We start from the raw sequence: 17,735 nt of genomic DNA on the forward strand, positions 1-17,735 counted from the left end.
GAGCTGAAAGTAGAACCCTACTATCTTGACTCCAAGTCCAGGGGTCTTTCCGGCCCTACCCAGCTGCTGTAGGAAGAGAGCAGGAAGTCCTCACCAATCTTTCCCTGCTCTGACAGCTGCATGGAAGCATCCCTATTAGGGCAACAGGGCTACTGGACTGTCCACTCCTCTCTCAGACTTATTCCTATCTCAATATGAGAGGGAGAGGTTGATTTCCTATGAATCATGAATGTGGCAGGGATGCACTCTGGCTGACAGTCGCTCAGGTCTTTCTCCCTTATTTAAACAACACCCGTAAGCCATCCTCACCTGAAGAAGGACCTGTCGCCTGCTCTTGGGACCAGCAGCATACACACATCCTTTTTTGATTGCCCAGTGACTTCTGCTTGCAAGCATTCAATGACAATGGACAAAGCATGGGCTTTGGGGTCAGAAAGGCCTGTTCAGTGAACATGTATTGAGTGCCTACTGCATGCCATGTATGTTGAGCACTAAAGAGGCCAAGATGAAAAGACCCAACCTTCCTTTTAAGAACTCTGTATCAGTTGCAAGTGTCAGAACACAAATTAGATTGGTTTGAACCAAAAGGGGGATTTATTGGCTTGTGGCAATGAAAACTCCAGAGGTACAGCTCCAGGTAGGACTTTAGAACTTATTCTACCCCCTTAAGTTGGATAGAATATGTTGGCTTCTCTGTTGGTTTCATTCTGGTCATTCATATGGTGGCCCATAATGACTCCAGGCTTATATCTTGACAGTGTCAAGTCCAGCAGAAAGAAGGTGTCTTTCCCAACCATTGCAGTCAAAGCCTGGAATAGAGCCTTATTCACAGATTGGCCTGACTTAGATCATATGACCATCCCTGAACCAATCACTATGGTCCAGAAAGCAGCAATGCTGTGATTATATAGGCCTATATCACATCTCTGCCCCTAGAGATTGGAGTGGGACCACCCTGCTACAGTAGCGATGACTGAGTGAGACTTAGGGGAGGGATATAACACAGTCACTGTCCTCATGGAACTGCTGGTTCAGGGCTCTAAGCTGAGGAAGTGTCATGAACGAAAGTGAGTGGTCCTGCCCCTTCCAAGCTGTATTACGTAGGGTAAGTTAACTACCCTTTCTGGACTTCTTCAGTTGTAAATTGGAGTTAACATACCCAAGTCAGAGGGCTGAATGAGAGGGATGTTCAGTACCTAACCCAGTGCTGGCCTATGGCAGGGAGGGACACTGTAAATGTTGGCTTCCTTCCCTTCCGGTCAACCCCAGGTGGCAGCTACTACCTTCCAGGTGGGTACCCACATATGCTAACTAGTCTAAGGGGAGTTGTGCTCATCACCTGGCACAACTGAACCACCTGGTTTGGGGGAGTCACATCCTCCCCCCAGTGGGCATTCACAGGACAGTCTTGGCCCTTTTCTTCATGGCCTTTCCAGAATGTGAGCCCAGCCTTTCCCAATGCCTCACAAGCTACTCACAGATGTCTCCAGCAGGGCACTGTCTCCCTGGCTCTGCTCAGTCCCAGGCCACATGGGCCATCTCTGCAGGAGCCTACCATGGGAGTGGGTCTGCTCAGGCCTGGAATTCACTTTCCATTCTGCAAATTCATGGGCAGTACCCTCAGTGCCTCAAGGGGCATTAGCGGATGAGATGAGAGATCTGGTTCTGAGAGCACTTCATCTCATTCCAGGCCTTATGGCTCAGAGACACAAATAGATCTCAGAGCAGGCGTGCCCCCATGTGACCCTGGAGGGTGGGGAGAGAAGCAAGAACGTTTGACACAAAGTCCCCTGTGACTCTAAGTCCAGCCACCATGAGGGAAGCCAAGTGCAAGGCCAGGAAGACTTCTCCAGATACAAGCATCCTCTTGTTGCAGGGTCAAAGTCCAGCACTGAGATCTTCCCCTGCAAAGCAAACGGGCCTTGCAGCCATCAAGTGGCTGGAAAGGGAAAAAAAAGCAGCGGGTCCAGAGGACCAGGCCCCCAGGCCAGGCGAGAGCGGCCTGCCAGGCTCCTCTGCCCGCATTCCCCAGGCAGGAGGAGAATATGCCCTTTGTCCCCACAGGCTGGGCCTGGGAGAGCGGCCTGGGAGGGATTTCTGGGGACCTTCGAGCAGCTTTCCCAAGGGAAAAGGACTTCAGGGGAAGCTGGGTGTCCAGGATGGCTCCAGATGGGGGCAAGGCAAGCTTCCCACTACTAGGGAGCCAGTCAAGGTCTAGGCGGGGTGGGCTCAGGTCTCTGAGATCTCTCCCAGCTCCCATTCCTTCTCCCCCAGTCCTGCTTCTCTCCTGCCTTCCTGGCTCCCTTTTAGCTGCTCTCCTGCTGTCTCTCTCTCACGGTCCATCTATGTCTCTGCCTCCCTTTTTACCCATTCTGTCTCTCCCTCTGCCTCTGTCTCTCTCAGGCCTCTGTCTCTCTCAGGTCTCTGTCTCTCTCTGGTCTCTGTCTCTCTGCCTTTCTGTCTCTCGCTGCATCTCTGTCTCTCTCCATCTCTGAATGGTTGCCTGTGTGTCACTGTCTGTCCCATAGCCTGTTTTTCTGTATGTGTCCTTCTGTGTCTCTCCCTCCCTCTGTCTCTGCCTCTCTCTCCCTCTGCTTCCCATCCCTGCTCCCTGCCCCTCATGCCCACTGCCTGTCTCTCCATCCCTGCAGGTACAGGCTGTGGGTGGACAGCTGCTCAGAGATGTTTGGTGGCCTGGACATCTGCGCCGTCAAGGCTGTCCACAGCAAGGATGGCAGAGACTACATCATTGAGGTGAGAGGTGGACCAGGACGTCCTCCTGGCCTGTCCGGGCCCCTGAGCAGGCATGCCAGAGGGAAGGCGTCCAAGTGTGGCCTCCAGCATGGTCAGCTGTGTCTTAGCCCATGGCTGGGGCACAGGCAGCCCAGGCCACAGCAAGCGGCCCCCACAGGCTTCTCACCTACCACCCTCACATACCCCATCCCCACCCTTGGCTGCCCCTAAGCCTTTGTGCCCAGGGGCTCTGAGCTGGCCCTCAGGAGTTCTGGGCGTGAGGTTAAACAAATACCCCCAACCCATGGCCCTAACAGTAGGGGAAAAGCATCGGGCCAAGAGTTGGCAAGATTCTGTCCCCTCAGAGGCCTCTTCAATTTTCTCAGTGTCCCAGTGTGTAAAGAGGACACACTTCCCTGGTCACTAGGCAGAGATTCCATTGTCTGTTCAATCAGCAGACAGGTACCCAGTGGCTCCCATGGGCGTGGCGTGGGGGTAGCTCTGGGGACAGAGCTCTGAGCAAGACAGACGTGGGGTGTGCAGGCTGGCAGGGAAGGGTGGTACACTAACTCCAGGGCACCGAAGGTTAGGAAAGGGGTGTGAATGGAGGGAAATGTAATTGTAAGAGAGGTCAGAGGGGCTCTGAGTCCCAGAATCTCTCCCTCAACCTTCCTGCAGCCCATGCCTCTCAGAGGCCAACCACCCCTGCTACCCTCCAGAGCTGTCGCCTACAGGTCGCCGTGGTCCTTCCATCACCCTCCTCCCCTACCCCAACGACTTCCTCTCCATGCTTCTCCCAGCCCCACAGTCGCCCTCCCACCTTCAAGGCTCCCTGTGTCCACCCCAATCCCACGGTCCCCCTCCCCGCTCTGTGGTTCCCCAAGTCTCTTGGCCTCACAGCCCCCTCCCCCTTCCTAACTCCCTTTCCCTCCCCGCCACAGCTCATGGTTCTCCATTGCTTCCCCTGAAAATGCTGCTCTGGCTCAGAATTCTCCCTTCTCTCCCCAGCCTCACATCCTAGCTCTCCCACCCCCCAGAGCCCCTTCCGGTGCTTCCCTTCTGTGGCCTTCTCCAACCACTGCAGAGGCGCGGTGCTGACACAGGGCCAAGACGTGTGAGGGAGAGCCCTGTGGCTGCCCCCTCCCCGGGGTGTGGGCGGCTAATGGGAAGCACATGGCTGGGGTGACCGCAAGAGCCAGCCAGTCCTCCAGCCCCGAGTGTCTGCACCACTCCCGGGATCCATGGCATGGCGGGAGCCGGTGACTGGAGCGGTGGGAGCCCTGCTCTTCTCCTCCAGCATTGCCAGGAGGGCATCCACACCCAAGCCCAGGGAGTATCCATCTTGGAGGTGAAGGGGAGGGAGTCCAGGCTGGACATAGCCCCTCTGCCCACACTCACCCCCCAGAAGGCCAGGTAGCTTCCAAGGATGAGTTGCATCTATATTTGCAGGTTCAATCCTGCTCTAGAAAACAGCTCTCTCCTCACGTCCAGCAGCCACCATTACCTGAAATGTCCTCAGCAGCCCCTTCTCAGAGGACATTGAAGAGGCCAGGAGCAAAACTGCTGCCCTGTACACTTGCTTCCCAGCTAGACCCAGGCTGCTCCCTGGAGGAGCGAGGATGCCTGGGACCTTCAGACCGACGCCTAGGGCATTGCATCTCCTGAGACCCTTCCTGGCCTTCCTGCCTCTGCATCTCTTCATGGGGCCACCACACATGAACTCAGCTTTGGCACACATGTGGTCACTGATTGATTCACCCATCGTTCATTCACTGTTGAGCTCCTGTTCTGGGCACCAGACCCCCAGCCAAGTGATGGAGATGCAGCAGTGAGCACAGTCGCAGGGACCCTTCCCCTAGAGCTTCCTTTCAGAGAGGGGACCAGCAATCAGCAGAGGGACTCCTGGCTCCCTTCCCCGAGCTCCTGCCTATCTGAGTTTCCTCAGCTTTCACTCTTAGGAAACAAAAATTTGTACCCGTGGGCCCAGACTCCCTGCCTCCAGACATTCAGCGGGTCAGGGATGAAAGACCTTATACGTTGAAAAAAAAAAAAAAATTTTGTGGGTTTGGACTTTACAACACAATAAGACAACTTCTCAAAAACGTTCCAGGGTCGGGGGCGAGGGAAATGGCTTTTCAGATTTTTTTGTCTCTCAGAAACATTGCAGAGTTGTTTCCGTTGCTTTTCAGTTTAGAGTGAGGTCAAGGGAGATGGGGAGCTTTTTACCAGAAAGATAAAAGGTATTTTTCCCCAGTCAGGAAAAAAAACAGAAGGGATCCAAAAATACTGATTTCTTCAGCCACCTCTGTGGTAAGAACATAAAATTTGTGGGACATGTTTTGTGAAGATCCTCACAGTGAAATACTCAGGGGAAAGACACTTGAACTTGTCCTCCATGACCTGTACAGGGAATGACATTGCTCATTGGAAAAATGTTTCCCTGGGGAGACCAGAATGTCCCCTTCCTCTGGCTGTGTCCACCATGGGGACTCCAGAACGCTCTGACCTCAGGTTCCTTGTGGTGGCTGTTTTCTACTGCAGGGAGTGTAGGAAACAGAAACCAGAACACAAAGGGGTGGGCGGGCTCAGGAAGAGAAAGGACGACAGGCCTGTGTACACATAGACGCCACAGTTATAACTCAGCTCAGCCCACATTGAACGCGAGACTGTCCATGCGCCGGGCACTGGGAGCCAGGGTACCAGGAACCCAGGCATGACCAACAGGGAGCTCAGTTTGAGGACATTTTTCAGGACCGTCCATAATAGGATCTGCGTCACATCCTTGAGTTTGCTTTTCAGCTTCCCCACCATAGTAGGTGCTTTAGACACACAGGCTCCTAAGGCCCAGCTGGAAGGGTCTTTGCCGCTGCCCACACCCCTCAGTTTATAGTTGAGGGAAACAACAGGCCCACAGAGGAAAAATGACATGCCAAGATCACACAGCAAGTCCCTAGCAGAACCGAAGCCTGGAACCCAGGTCTGCTGTTCCCCTTTCTTACCACAGAGAGCTAGCGGTCCGTTGATCGGTGAGACACAGAAGGACTGCTAGCAATCTGTCCTTGAATTTGCTACTTCTTTGCCTTCAGTTTTCCCATCATGATAAGGATAGTAATGGTACCTATCTCAAAGAGCTATGCTGAGATTTGTGTGAGGTCATCCACACCCAGTGCTTAGGACAGCGCCTGGCACATAATAATGACATGTAGCACTTATTAGTATCCTTATCGTCCTCAGCAGGACTTATTGTAGGGACCTTTCATTCCTCCATTCAAGAGGTACTTAGTGAGGGCACACCTGTCTAACAGGACACAGGGTCCATCCCCAGCCCAGGGGCTCACCGTCTGGTTGGGGAGACACACATCAACAGGAGACCATGGCCCTGTGGGATAAGCTCTCCAATGGGACGACCAAAGTGAGGGTGGCAGGAGTGCCGAGGAGGCTTCCCAGAGGAAGGGCTGGCTAGATGTTCCCTGACGGATGAGAAGGGCCTAGGCAGGTAGAGAGTGAGCAGAGAGAATGACATGCACAAGGACCTGGACAAGAGAGAGAACCTGGTGAGTCCCCAGCTTGGGAAAAGGGAGAAGGAGACAGTGCGTTTGATGGGGGCGGGGGGAGGGGGGTGTTGGTGAACAGGCTGGATTTCCCTACAGCTGGGGAGGAGACAGAGGGCCCACCAAGGCCTCGCTCCCCTTCGAGACCGTCTACAGCTGCCCGTGCCTGGGGAATCACCTGGATCGTTGGCCTGCGTGACTTCGGGCAAGTCCCTTCCCATCTCTGGGCCTCGGTTTCCCCATCTGCAAGAAAAGCAGATGTGCGGGTGTACAAATATGATCTCTCAGCCCCCCTCCCAGTGTAAGCACTGTGCCTCCTTTGAGAAGCAGCCTGCTCCCCGTGGGAGAAGTTCCTCTCCAGGAGTTTATTCTGCCAGAGCTCTGGAGAACAGGACTTGCCTCTTCCCTCTTCTCTCCGAGCCCTGAGTCGACTCTAACCCTTGTTATTTTTTTGGTCATAATCGAGCCCCCCACCTTCACTGCTTCAGGCTTTGTGGAAAACCTTGACCTTGGGCCAGAGTTCAGGAGGCCAGCCCCAATCCTGGGTGGGGGCCAAGGTGGGAAAGGAGGGGCAGAGACCAGCTCCCCAAAGAAAAGAGCAGAAAAGGTCAGCAAAGGCTCCCAGCCCTTGGTCGTATATCTGAGGTCCAGCAAGTGTCGACTGAATTGAACTGAGTCCAGGGAGTTGATTTAGACTGAACTGCAGGAAACTGGATGTCTCCACGGTGGTCATTCCCAGCTGGAGGCGCTGGGCTGGGTGTTTGCATGGAGAGCATTGCCATCTAGTGTTCACTTCTGTCATGAGCTCTGAGCCTGCCTCCTGAGATGCGCTGCCTGGCCGCCCTGGCCTGAGGGTCCTTCAAGACTCCTTTCTCTCATCACCTGCAGGTGATGGACAGCTCCATGCCCCTGATTGGAGAGCACCTGGAAGAGGACAAACAGCTGATGGCCGATCTCGTTGTCTCCAAAATGAGCCAACTCCCGATGCCAGGGGGCACAGTGCCCTCGCCCCTGAGGCCTTGGGTAAGGTCCTCGGAAGTAAGGGACACTGTGTAGCCATGAAAAATGCCTGGCTGTCTGGGAATGGGTGCCCTGATCCACAGGAGATGCTCCCAGGGAGGAACCAACTTGGGGAGAAAGGAATGGGGTGTGGGTGAGGCTGGGATTGGGGGAGAGCCCTGCTCCTGATGGGGGAATTTGGGAGGCTCTGAGAGGCCCTTCCTCCCGTCACCATACTGGGGAGAAAAACCTTGTCTCAACTGGGCTTTGGGTGTCTGTAGGCAGAGATTATTAACATAAGAAACCAGTTGTCTCCTCTGTGCCCTCAATCCCGGGCCTGAGCAGGGAGCAGGGTGTGTGTGTGTGTGCGCGCACGCACGTGCCCGTGTACACACATGCCCTTTGTATACTCCCAGGGCACCAGTCAATAGAGACTATTGTGTCTTCAGTTTTCCTCATCCTCCAACCTCGACCTGCTCCCTCAGAGCTCCTCCCTTCCACAGTCCTCACCATGGACTACCAGATTATTCTCCAAAGAATTTGCTAGACCCCCAGCTTTCTGGAAAAGCAAGTCCCAAAACCTGCTCCCCCTTTCCCCACAAAAACAAACCTGTGATAACAGATGTCAGAATGACGGTCATACTCGAGGGGGCTGCTGGCTGGGTGGGGCCACAGAGCAGGCTTCTCCACTGGATATGTTCTGTCTTGACCTGCTTGGTGGTTACACAGGTGTATCCACGTGTGAAAACTCGTTGTGCTGCACACTAAGAACTGTGTCCATTATGTAAGTTTTACCTCAGTAGTGAACAGATGTTGATAAACCCTGCCCTCGTACGCAGGAAGTAAATGGCTGTGGTGATCGCAACAGGCTTCTTTTCTCTTCTGCTCTAGACTCCTCAGACTAAACCAGCAAAACCCCCTGGGCAAGCCCAGCTTGGGCCTCCTCTCGGACAGCCTCAGCCACGGACACCCACACAAGGTAGGGCCCACGACGAGCCGCGCACCGAGAGAAACCGTCCAGCAAGCATGCTGGAATGCACTGAGGGGTCCACGCGTGACTTCCAGAAGGCGCTCTGGAAGCGCGCCTTCCAGATATGTGCCCTCGCTCTGTATGCAGAATGAAAGAGACCATGAGGTTTGTCACCCCCTTAAAGTCAGAAAAGGAGGAAAGGAAGACAGACAGTAAATGTATTAAGTACCACTGTGCTAGGGACTTTCCCATTTGTTTTCTCATTTTCAGCCTCCCAACTTGTCAACAGTGAAAACAACCATATTTCCTTTTTACAGAGATGGGTGTTGAGGTTTCGTCCAAGGAAGCACAAGAAAATGGCAGGTTTACAAGTCTGGGCTTTCAGATCTTCTAGAAGTTGTCTGGTTCCTAGCTGCTAGCAGTGCCTGGTTATAGATTTATGAGCCAACCAGCTAGAGTGAGAAAGAAAGACGGAACGTCGTACAGAACCTTGTCGACTGGAATTGTTCCTCAAAAAATATCCCAGCATTACTATGTAAATGCCACCATTTATTAGAGAATGGATGAACTATTGATGACAAGATGAAAAGAAATCGTGGCAATAACTAACTCTCTCAGGCTGCCAGCTGCTCGGGTGTTCTCACGCTCAGGCCTGGGGAGAGGGTCAGCCCAGGTCCTCTCCTGCAGTCAGAACTTTCCGGGCACACTCGCTGCTCTAGTGCCAGCTTGGAGCCTCAGGACCGCTTCGCACCAAGAAGCCAGGCCAGGCATTTTCATGGCGACCTTTTAAGGATCTGCTTTAAGACTCATCAGAAAGAAACATTACTATCACACTGTGGCCTTCCCAGTCGCTTTTATCAAAGTAGCAGATTCACTGCTTCTTGGGAAAATCGGCCTTGGGCACTAAATGGCTTCTTCTTCAAAATGTCTTAGATAAAACACTCCATTCATCTTCCTCATCTGTGCTTCTCTTCTTGGAAAAGCAGAAAGCATTTAAGAAGAGGGGAATTGCATGACTTTACATAACTGTGTACCAAAGAACACTGGCTGCTTCTTCAGGCAGATAAACACCTATTTGAATCCACTTCCATGTCTCAGTACCCTGGCAGACTTAGGCAAGTTACATCACTTCTCAGAGCCTCAGTTTCCCCAGTGATAAAGGAGGAAATGACAGCTGCCCCGTTTAGTAATGGGAAGCTGCCCGTGAGATAACGCAGGTGAAGCAGTTAGCAAGGTGTCCCGGCGTGGAGGTAGTGCTTAGTAGGTTCTAGCTCTTACTACTACTAATATACTGTTAATAACTATTTATATGACCTTTACCATTAAAAACTCACTATTAATATTTTGTGTCTTATTAACAATTATACATGTTGTCCTTAACGGTTGTTATCATAACAATCCTTATAACTAAAGCAGCCCCACTGCCCTCCTGCCTGGTGATAATTCTATAATTATAAATGTTCAAAAACAACTTATTCATCACCCTGCCAGGCTCTGACTGTGCCTCTGCCCTACCCTGGCCTGTCTCACTCTGCCCCAGGACTTACTTTTTCAACCACATTTGACCGAGCACTTTTAAAACAGAGAGCTACTGTATTCTGGTTTCCTTTCCGGCCCAGAGTAGAGACACGCTCGATAAAGGGATATTTTAAGCGACATGAGGCTAAACACACGTTTAGTGAGTTGAAAAACAATCAATTTAAAACCAATTAGGATAATTAAAGAAAATGCTCATTGAATTAACATTCAGATTAAAAATAACAAGGCTAATTAAAACACAGTGCTTTCATTGAGTTCCCAAAATAACAAGATCACATTATTAACTTGTTTTCTGAACTCACTACTCACTTTCAACTCAGTAAAAATGAAGGTCTCTTTTAATGAACCTCATCATCTTTTAGCACCAATCCTGGGCTAAGGCAAATACTTTCTACATTTAATTTTTTTTCTGTATGTGCTCAAACAAAAAATACTAAATTTGTTGCTTTGCTGAGAAGCTGAAAGAAATTAGTGTCTCTTGATGAATCCCACCTGTATAATAGGGACTGAACGAATAGTTAATAAATGAATGAATGAGTATCCAGATTTTCCAAGATATTATCAGTCTTGAGGAGAAGAATGTGGAGAGGTGGGGCGGGGGGGAGGATTTAAGATAAAACTAGAAAACATGTCTTTTTGGACCTACAATGGGTTTAAAAAACAAAAAAAGTAAACCAACATTTAAAAATCAGAAGCTTTTACATAAACATCTAGATTTCCAGCTTCTCTTGATAGAGCAGGAGCTCTAGAAACAGTGGGCCTGCTTGCTACGTAGCAACCGTCCACTGACAGGGCAAGGACTCCTCCGTTTGCCTCAGGCCCTCCTCCTTCCTTGCTGGTGTCACTGCCACAGTGACACAGCGCCAATTGCCATTTTCTTTGTGCTTGCACCTCTTTAAAGAGGTAAGTCTCTGAACCGTGTACCTCAAGTGGGAAAATTTTTTAAAGCCACGTGATTTTTCTGACACTCTCCTGCTTTATTTATTTATCTGCCTGGCCCTATAGGTGTTTGAGTTTTGTGATCAATGGGTCCTCCAATCTACTGGGACAATATAGTCATGAATCAAGCCGTGTGCAGTCAGTTGCTAGACTAGAGCTGCAATTCAGTCCAACCTGGAAAGTGTTGCACAAGCTCACAAAGATGTTCAGATGTGGAGGGATGTTTGATGTCTCGTCCAACAACCTCATTTCCAAACAAGGGCCCAGAGAGGAGAAGTGACGCACCCACAGTCACATGGCAGGTTAATGGCAAGGACCTGGGGCTCTGGTACCTGTAGGGTGTCAGGGCCACCAGACATGCAGGTCGTGCCCACCACACAGGGCCCAGCTGAGACAGTCTGAGCGGGGAGGCCAGCTGAAATCTAGTCCTTGCCCCCTTTGCACCGGGCTCAGAGCAGCCACCACTGGGGGAAAGTACCTTTTTCTTAATTTGCACAAAGGTGCTGCCCTGTGTGGTACAGTAAAGAAAGGAAAAAAGGGAAACAAAAGAAAACAGAGCTTTGAGTCAGAGAGATCTAGGTTTGAGTCTAGGCTCTTCCCCTTACTAGAAGTGACACTTTTTAAGCAAGTCGCAGTATACCTGGGACTGAGTTTCTTTGTAAAATGGGGATGATAATAATGCCTAACCCACAAGCTGCGAGGGTGCCCAGCCCAAGGCCGGGACATGATAGAGAGGACACAGTAGAGACCTGGGGAGCTCACACAAGTGGAAGCCACATTATAAAAGGGCTCAGAGTTGAGCTCCAGCCCTTTTTAAACTCTCAGTCTCCCATCCTCTCAACAAAGCATGGCGAGAATCACCGCGGTGCATCCCACCTTCCCAGGAGCCGCTGTATCCTGGGATGGCGAGCAGCAGGCAGCTAGTCTGCCTTGCCAAGGTGCATTTCACAATCCGCCGTCCTGACACCTGGGTTCAAGGGTGAGGAGGGTGCACCTTGCTTGCTTGGAGCCTTGGAATTCCACTCAAAGTCATTTCTGGGAGGCTAAAATGTCCTTTCGCTTGTAGGTGAAAGCCTGTATGCTCTGTGCAGGAACAGGGTGAAGACAAGCTCCTCTGTGGGTTTTCCGTGGTTACCCCTTCTAGTTATGAAACCTTAATGAGGCTGTTTCCACTGCAACCTGATGAGAAGAGTGGTATCTTCCCTACCGGCCTCTCTCTAGATCAAATGATATATTGCTTTTGAAAAAGTTCTTAGAAAAGGTTAGAGAGCTATTCGAAAGTAAGGGATAATTATTTTCATTGTTTCAAAAGTAATACATCTTCAGTGTGGAAAACATCAGTGAGCAAAAGGAGGAGAATTTAAGTCCCTCATCATCCCACCACTTTTAAAATCATTGCTCAGTGCCTCATTACTCGAAGCGTGGAAGCAGAAGCATCACCTGGGAGCTTGTTAGTAACGTAGACCCCATTCGTGTTGCCATAACGGAATACCACAGACTGAGTGGCTTCATCAACAGACCTTTATTTTCCATGGTTCTGGAGGCTGGAAGATCAAGGTGCCAGCAGGGCTGAAACTTCTCCCCAGGGCTTGCCGACAACACCTTCTCTCTCTGTCTTCACGTGGCCTTTCCTCTGTGTGTGCAGGTGCCTGGTCTCTCTCTCTCTTCTCATAAGGACACCAGTCCTATTGGATTAGGGCCCACCTTTACGGCATCATTCAACAATAGTTGCCTCCTTTAAGGCCCTATTTCCAAATACAGTCACACCAGGGGTTAGGACTCCACCATATGAATCTTGTGAAGGGACACGATCCAGTTCATAACACCGCTCAAGACCTACCGTATCGGAATCTTTATTTTGACAAGACGCATGGGGATTCACATGCCATTAAAGTCTGAGACACACTGGTTTCAATGTATAACCTTCCAGTCTTTCTTTTTTACATAGCTTTATATATACACATGCCAAAATGGAATTAACTGGCAAATACTGTTTTATAAGCTGCTTATCAACAACATCCCACGTCATTTAATATTATTCTGCCACGTCATACGTGATGACCATAGCATATTCCGTTATATGAATTTATCTTAATGTTCCTAGTCAGTTCCTCTACAGTTAGGCATTTGTATTGTTTTCAATTTTTCACTGTTACAAAAAACACTGTAGGGACTTCCCTGGCGGTCCAGCGGTTAAGACTTCACCTTCCAAAGCAGGGGGTGCGGGTTCAATCCCTGGTCGGGGAACAAAGATCCCACGTGCCTCGTGGCCAAAAAACCAAAACATAAAGCAGAAGCAATTATTGTCACAAATTCAATAAAGACTTTTAAAAAATGGGCCACATCAAAAAAATCTTTAAAAATAATGAAAAACACTGTAATGAACATCCCTGAAGCGACACTTGTGCACAGCCATATTTATCGTAAAAAAATCTGAATGTAATAATTTTTTCTCCCTGTAGGGGGCCCTCGCCAAGCTCAGTCTCCTCAGCCCCCGAGATCTGGAAGCCCCTCGCAACAGAGGCTCTCCCCACAAGGCCAGCAACCCCTGAGTCCCTCATCTGGATCTCCACAGCAGCAGAGGTCACCAGGCTCTCCACAGCTATCCCGCACATCTGGAGGCAGCTCTCCAAACCAGGTCTCCAAGCCAGGCACCACCCTTACCTCACAGCCCCGGCCCCCCATGCAGAGCCGCAGCACCTCCCAACAGGGTGAAGAGTCCAAGAAACCAGCAGCACCCCACCCCCATCTCAAGTAAGTGCTTTGGGAATTAGGAAGGGCATAGGGTAGACTTAGGGTGTGGACAGAGCTGGGCTGGCTCAGGATCAGGAACTCGGAGACAGAGGAAGACCCACCAAGGACTCACCCAGACTTTAAATGGGTAGAAAGAAGCCCAGAGGATGGAACCGGGATGGCAGGCAGGGCCCAGAAAGGTGAGAGGATAGATTAGGTCCCACTGTGATCCTCCGTGTATACATGCATCAGTTATCTCTTGCTGCATAACAAACCACCCTGAAACTTAGTGGCTTAAGAAAACAGCCATTTTCTTTGTTCATAATTTTTTGGTTTAGCAATTTGTTCTGAGTTTGGCTCAGCTGGGAGGATCTTCTGCTGGTCTCTCCTGTAGAGTTGCCAGATAAAATATAGGATGCCCAGGTAGATTTGAATTTCAGGTAAACAATGAATAGTTTTGAACATAAGTATGCCCTCAAATGTTACATGGGACATACTTATACTCAAAAAGTAATTGTTTTTAATCTGAATTTCAAAATTAACTGGGTGTCCTGTATTTTTACTTACTAAATCTAGCAACCCTACTCTACTGGGATCACTCATTTGGCTGTAGTCATCTGGAAGCTTACCTGGGGCTGGATGGTCCAAGAGGGCCTCCTGCACATATCTGGTTGTTGGTGTTGCCTGTCAGCTGAGCTCCTCTCTCTCCTTGGGCCTCATCCTCCAGCAGGCTGGGCCCAGCTTCCTCACGTGGTAGAATTACATTCCAAAGGGGCAAAAGTAGAAGCGTCAAGGCTTCTCGAGGTCCAGCCTTAGAAGACGCCACATGATGTCATTTCATCCCATCACACGCCTTTGGTAAATACGAGTCACATGGTCAAGCCCAGATTAAAGAGGTGGGGAAATAGACTCTTGATAGGAGGATCTGCAGAGTCGCATTGTGAAAGACTGGGTGATGGGGACGGGAAGGAGTATTGCCACCACTTTGTGAAAGATCCATCCCAGTGCACACATACATCCTCTCTCCTGTTTCCACTCAAGCCCGTCTCTCGGTTTGAGGTCAGAAAGGGAGACCCTAAATGTGTTTTCTTTGGTAAGCTTCTCCCTTTCTTCAACTCCAAACACTAATATTAATAAGCATCGTTTCACTGCTAGCATCTATTATCTACTTACTATGTACTAAGCACTTTACCTAGTTGGTTTGTTTTTTTTAAGTCCCACAGGCTTAGGAGTTAATAACAATTATTATCCCCATTTTACAGATGAGCAGACAGAGAAAGACATTAATAATTTGCCAGAGTTTCCACTGTTAGGAAGTAGAAGAGCTAGGATTGAACACAGGACATCCAGCCCGTGAGTCATGCTAACCATAATTTTTCTGAATAGGTAATACATTCACATGGTTCAAAGATCTGAAAGATATTGTTTTTATTGAAAAAAACCTTACTCCCATCTTATTCCTATCCAGTGCTTTCCTGCCCCCTGCTCCCCAGAGGTAACCATTTTTGTTAGTTCCTTGTGTGTTCCTCCAGTGTGTCCTTATGCAAATACAGAAATATATGTTCTGATTCCCTCCTCCCACTTATTTCCACAATCAGCAGTATTCACTGTCCACACCATTTTGCTCCTTGCTTTTACATTTAACAGTAAATCCTGGAGCTCTTCCACTCAGTTCATTAACATTTTCTCCTTTTCGCGGCTGTATAGTATTCTACTATATAGTTATACTACAGTTTATCCAACTAATCCACCCTAAGTGGAAATGTGGTATGCTCTTACAAAGAAGGTTGCAGTGAATAGCCTTGAAAACATGCTGTTTCTTATACGTGCAGGATCAGCTGTATAGAAAATACCTGAAATGGTATTATTGGATCAAAGGACAAATGCATTTTTAGTTTGATGAAATTAGCAAGTGGTCCTCCAGCAATAGGCATAGAGGTTGACGGCACAGACTCTAGAGTCAGACCACCTGGGTTCAGTGTCAGCTCTGCCACTTGAAAGCTGCATGACCTCAGAAAAGTTATCTAATCTCTCTGTGCTTAGACTTCCTCTCATGCAAAATGCGGACAATAGTACTTGCACCACAGGGTTATTGTAAGGATTAAAATGAGTTTTTGCACAGTTAGTGCTTCTAGCCAGCCAGAATGCAGCTGGCTCCTTACGGGTGTATCTGTGACAGCCTCTCACACGTGAAAAGATACAGCCCAGCTGATCACAGGACAGACGAGGGCTTTGGGACTTAAGCCAGGTTTGGACACTAACCTCAATAGTCATCTAGCTAAAAACATTTAAATCTCCTGGGTTGTTGCTCTAAAGTATTATTTGGTTCAATTCAAATCCACAGGTATTTATCAAATGCCTACTCTGAACTTAGTCCTGGATAACACCCCGGGGGGAATAAGCAAAGGGGGAAAAGATAGTCTCTGCTTTGAAGAAGATTTTGTTCAACGTGATGACAAGACCAAGTGGGGCTCTCTTCCTGTCTTTCACCCCCACTCGGCTGTGAGTCCCTTGAGGGCAGGGCCTGACTCCCATTCGTCTCTCCAACCTGTCACCCAGCATGAGGCTGGTACACAGGGCCAAACACTGTTGTTCAAACAGTGGCGCCGTGAGAGTTCCAAAATGGGCTGGAATCGGCAATAAGGGCTTCCGAGAAGAGCTGGAATTGAAGCCCGGAGTGTCAGAGCTAGAAGAGACCTGAGGGTGGGCCAGACCGACCCTCCATTTCGCCGATGAGGGAAAGGAGGTCCCGAGCAGTGAGTTACTTGCCCACAGCCGGAGGGGCCAAATGGCAGAGAGGGTCTGGAATACAGACCTCCTGATTCCCAGACTAGCGCTGGAAAGTATAGGAGGAACAACCATAACCCGGTGATACAGCCCTTCACCAAGTGGGTTTGGACACAGAGGCAGGAGAGCGGTCAAGCTGCGCTCTAGTCACGCCTGCTGTCTGAGCAGCCTGGCTTTGTGAAAAGAATATGAGCCCTGGATGCTCCCCTGTCACTTGCTGTAAGCGCCAATTCCTGTGCCTAAAAAAGGAGGATACCAATAACCACCTTGCAGGTTAATTGTGTGTGTGGTGTACTCAGCATCGTGTAAGGGCGGGGATGCCTTGTTTCTGGTCTCACTGTCCTTGTGGTGACGGGGCTCACCCAGCTGGCTTCCAGGCAAGCCCCAGGACTCACTTCCTGGGGAGTCCAGCCTTGCCGCCCCCAACCCCCTTGCCTTTCTGTTTCAGCAAATCCCAGTCCCTGACTAACAGCCTCAGCACGTCTGACGCCTCCCAGCGTGGGACCCCAAGTGAAGACGAGGCCAAGGCCGAGACCATCCGCAACCTGAGGAAGTCTTTCGCCAGCCTGTTCTCTGACTAACCCTGTCCAGGCCGGGAGGGGGGTGCCCCGTTACACTCCCTCCTCTCCTGCCCCATCCTCCGTCTCAGCCTTGGTTCCTGACGGGAACAGAATGGAGGGCCTGAGAATATACTTTCCAAATGCCTTTGGTCCAGGAACTAAGTATCTACATGTGTTCCCACTTTCCTTTGCCATGACGTTCCAGCATTGCCCGACTGAGGGGTGGGCCTTTGAGAGCCTCCAGGTTCCTCAAAACGGGCCTTAAAGACAGGCATCTCATCAACCTTCCTACCCAGATGCTTGCTTCCCTGCCTCAGATAACACGTGAGATGTCTTTGTGTGGCTAGTTTTGACATTTCTTGTTAGTGTTTTGCTTGCCTTTGGGAAGGGCCCCCTCTGAGCCTTGCCCCACCTCCATCAAATGCAGACGCTGAAGTCAGACCTCAGCAATGTAGGAGGCAATAAACTTTTGACAGTGTTTTGCAAACAAAAGGACAAAAGCGCAGCCAGGGGAACCTACCACCTACCCTTGCAAGTCCCATCCAAGCTCAAGAGATGGCCCTGCAGACCAGACAGGCAAAGGCCCCATCACACCCACCACCAGTGGATCTTGAGGACCATGGAAAGAACTCAGAGGCTGTGTGACCCGTGGGGCCTTTCAGAACACAACAGAAACAGAGGGGAGGCTTTACAACGTCGCTCGTGCCCAGAGTGCTATCCTAAATTGGACAGCCAAGAGCAGACCACGGGTTCTTTTAGGAATCATCACTAGTTCCCAGAGAGGGAATATGCCCTCCACTTCCCAAGGAAGGAGTTAGGTTAGGGCCTCTCTACCCATTCCGTGTTACACCACCATTTGGTCTCTGAACTCCTACCAGGAATGTTGTTTTCTCCTCAAGGACATACAAGGAGCCAGAGACAACG

The 17,735-nt window shown here is 50.1% G+C and overlaps 1 protein-coding gene across 1 annotated transcript in view; it reads left to right on the forward strand.

Annotated features, from left to right (window-relative positions):
- Positions 1-17,088, forward strand: part of SYN3 (synapsin III) — a 398,733-nt gene extending 381,645 nt beyond the window's left edge. The window contains exons 9-13 of the mRNA XM_060164685.1: positions 2,652-2,754; positions 7,173-7,307; positions 8,175-8,262; positions 13,194-13,485; positions 16,700-17,088. Of these exons, the coding sequence (XP_060020668.1) occupies positions 2,652-2,754; positions 7,173-7,307; positions 8,175-8,262; positions 13,194-13,485; positions 16,700-16,832 (751 nt within the window). The 3' untranslated portion in view covers positions 16,833-17,088. The remainder of the gene's footprint in view (positions 1-2,651; positions 2,755-7,172; positions 7,308-8,174; positions 8,263-13,193; positions 13,486-16,699) is intronic.
- The last annotated feature ends 647 nt before the right edge of the window (positions 17,089-17,735 follow it).

The sequence above is a fragment of the Lagenorhynchus albirostris genome, chromosome 11 (assembly GCF_949774975.1).
Source record: "Lagenorhynchus albirostris chromosome 11, mLagAlb1.1, whole genome shotgun sequence".
Lineage (NCBI taxonomy): Eukaryota > Metazoa > Chordata > Mammalia > Artiodactyla > Delphinidae > Lagenorhynchus > Lagenorhynchus albirostris.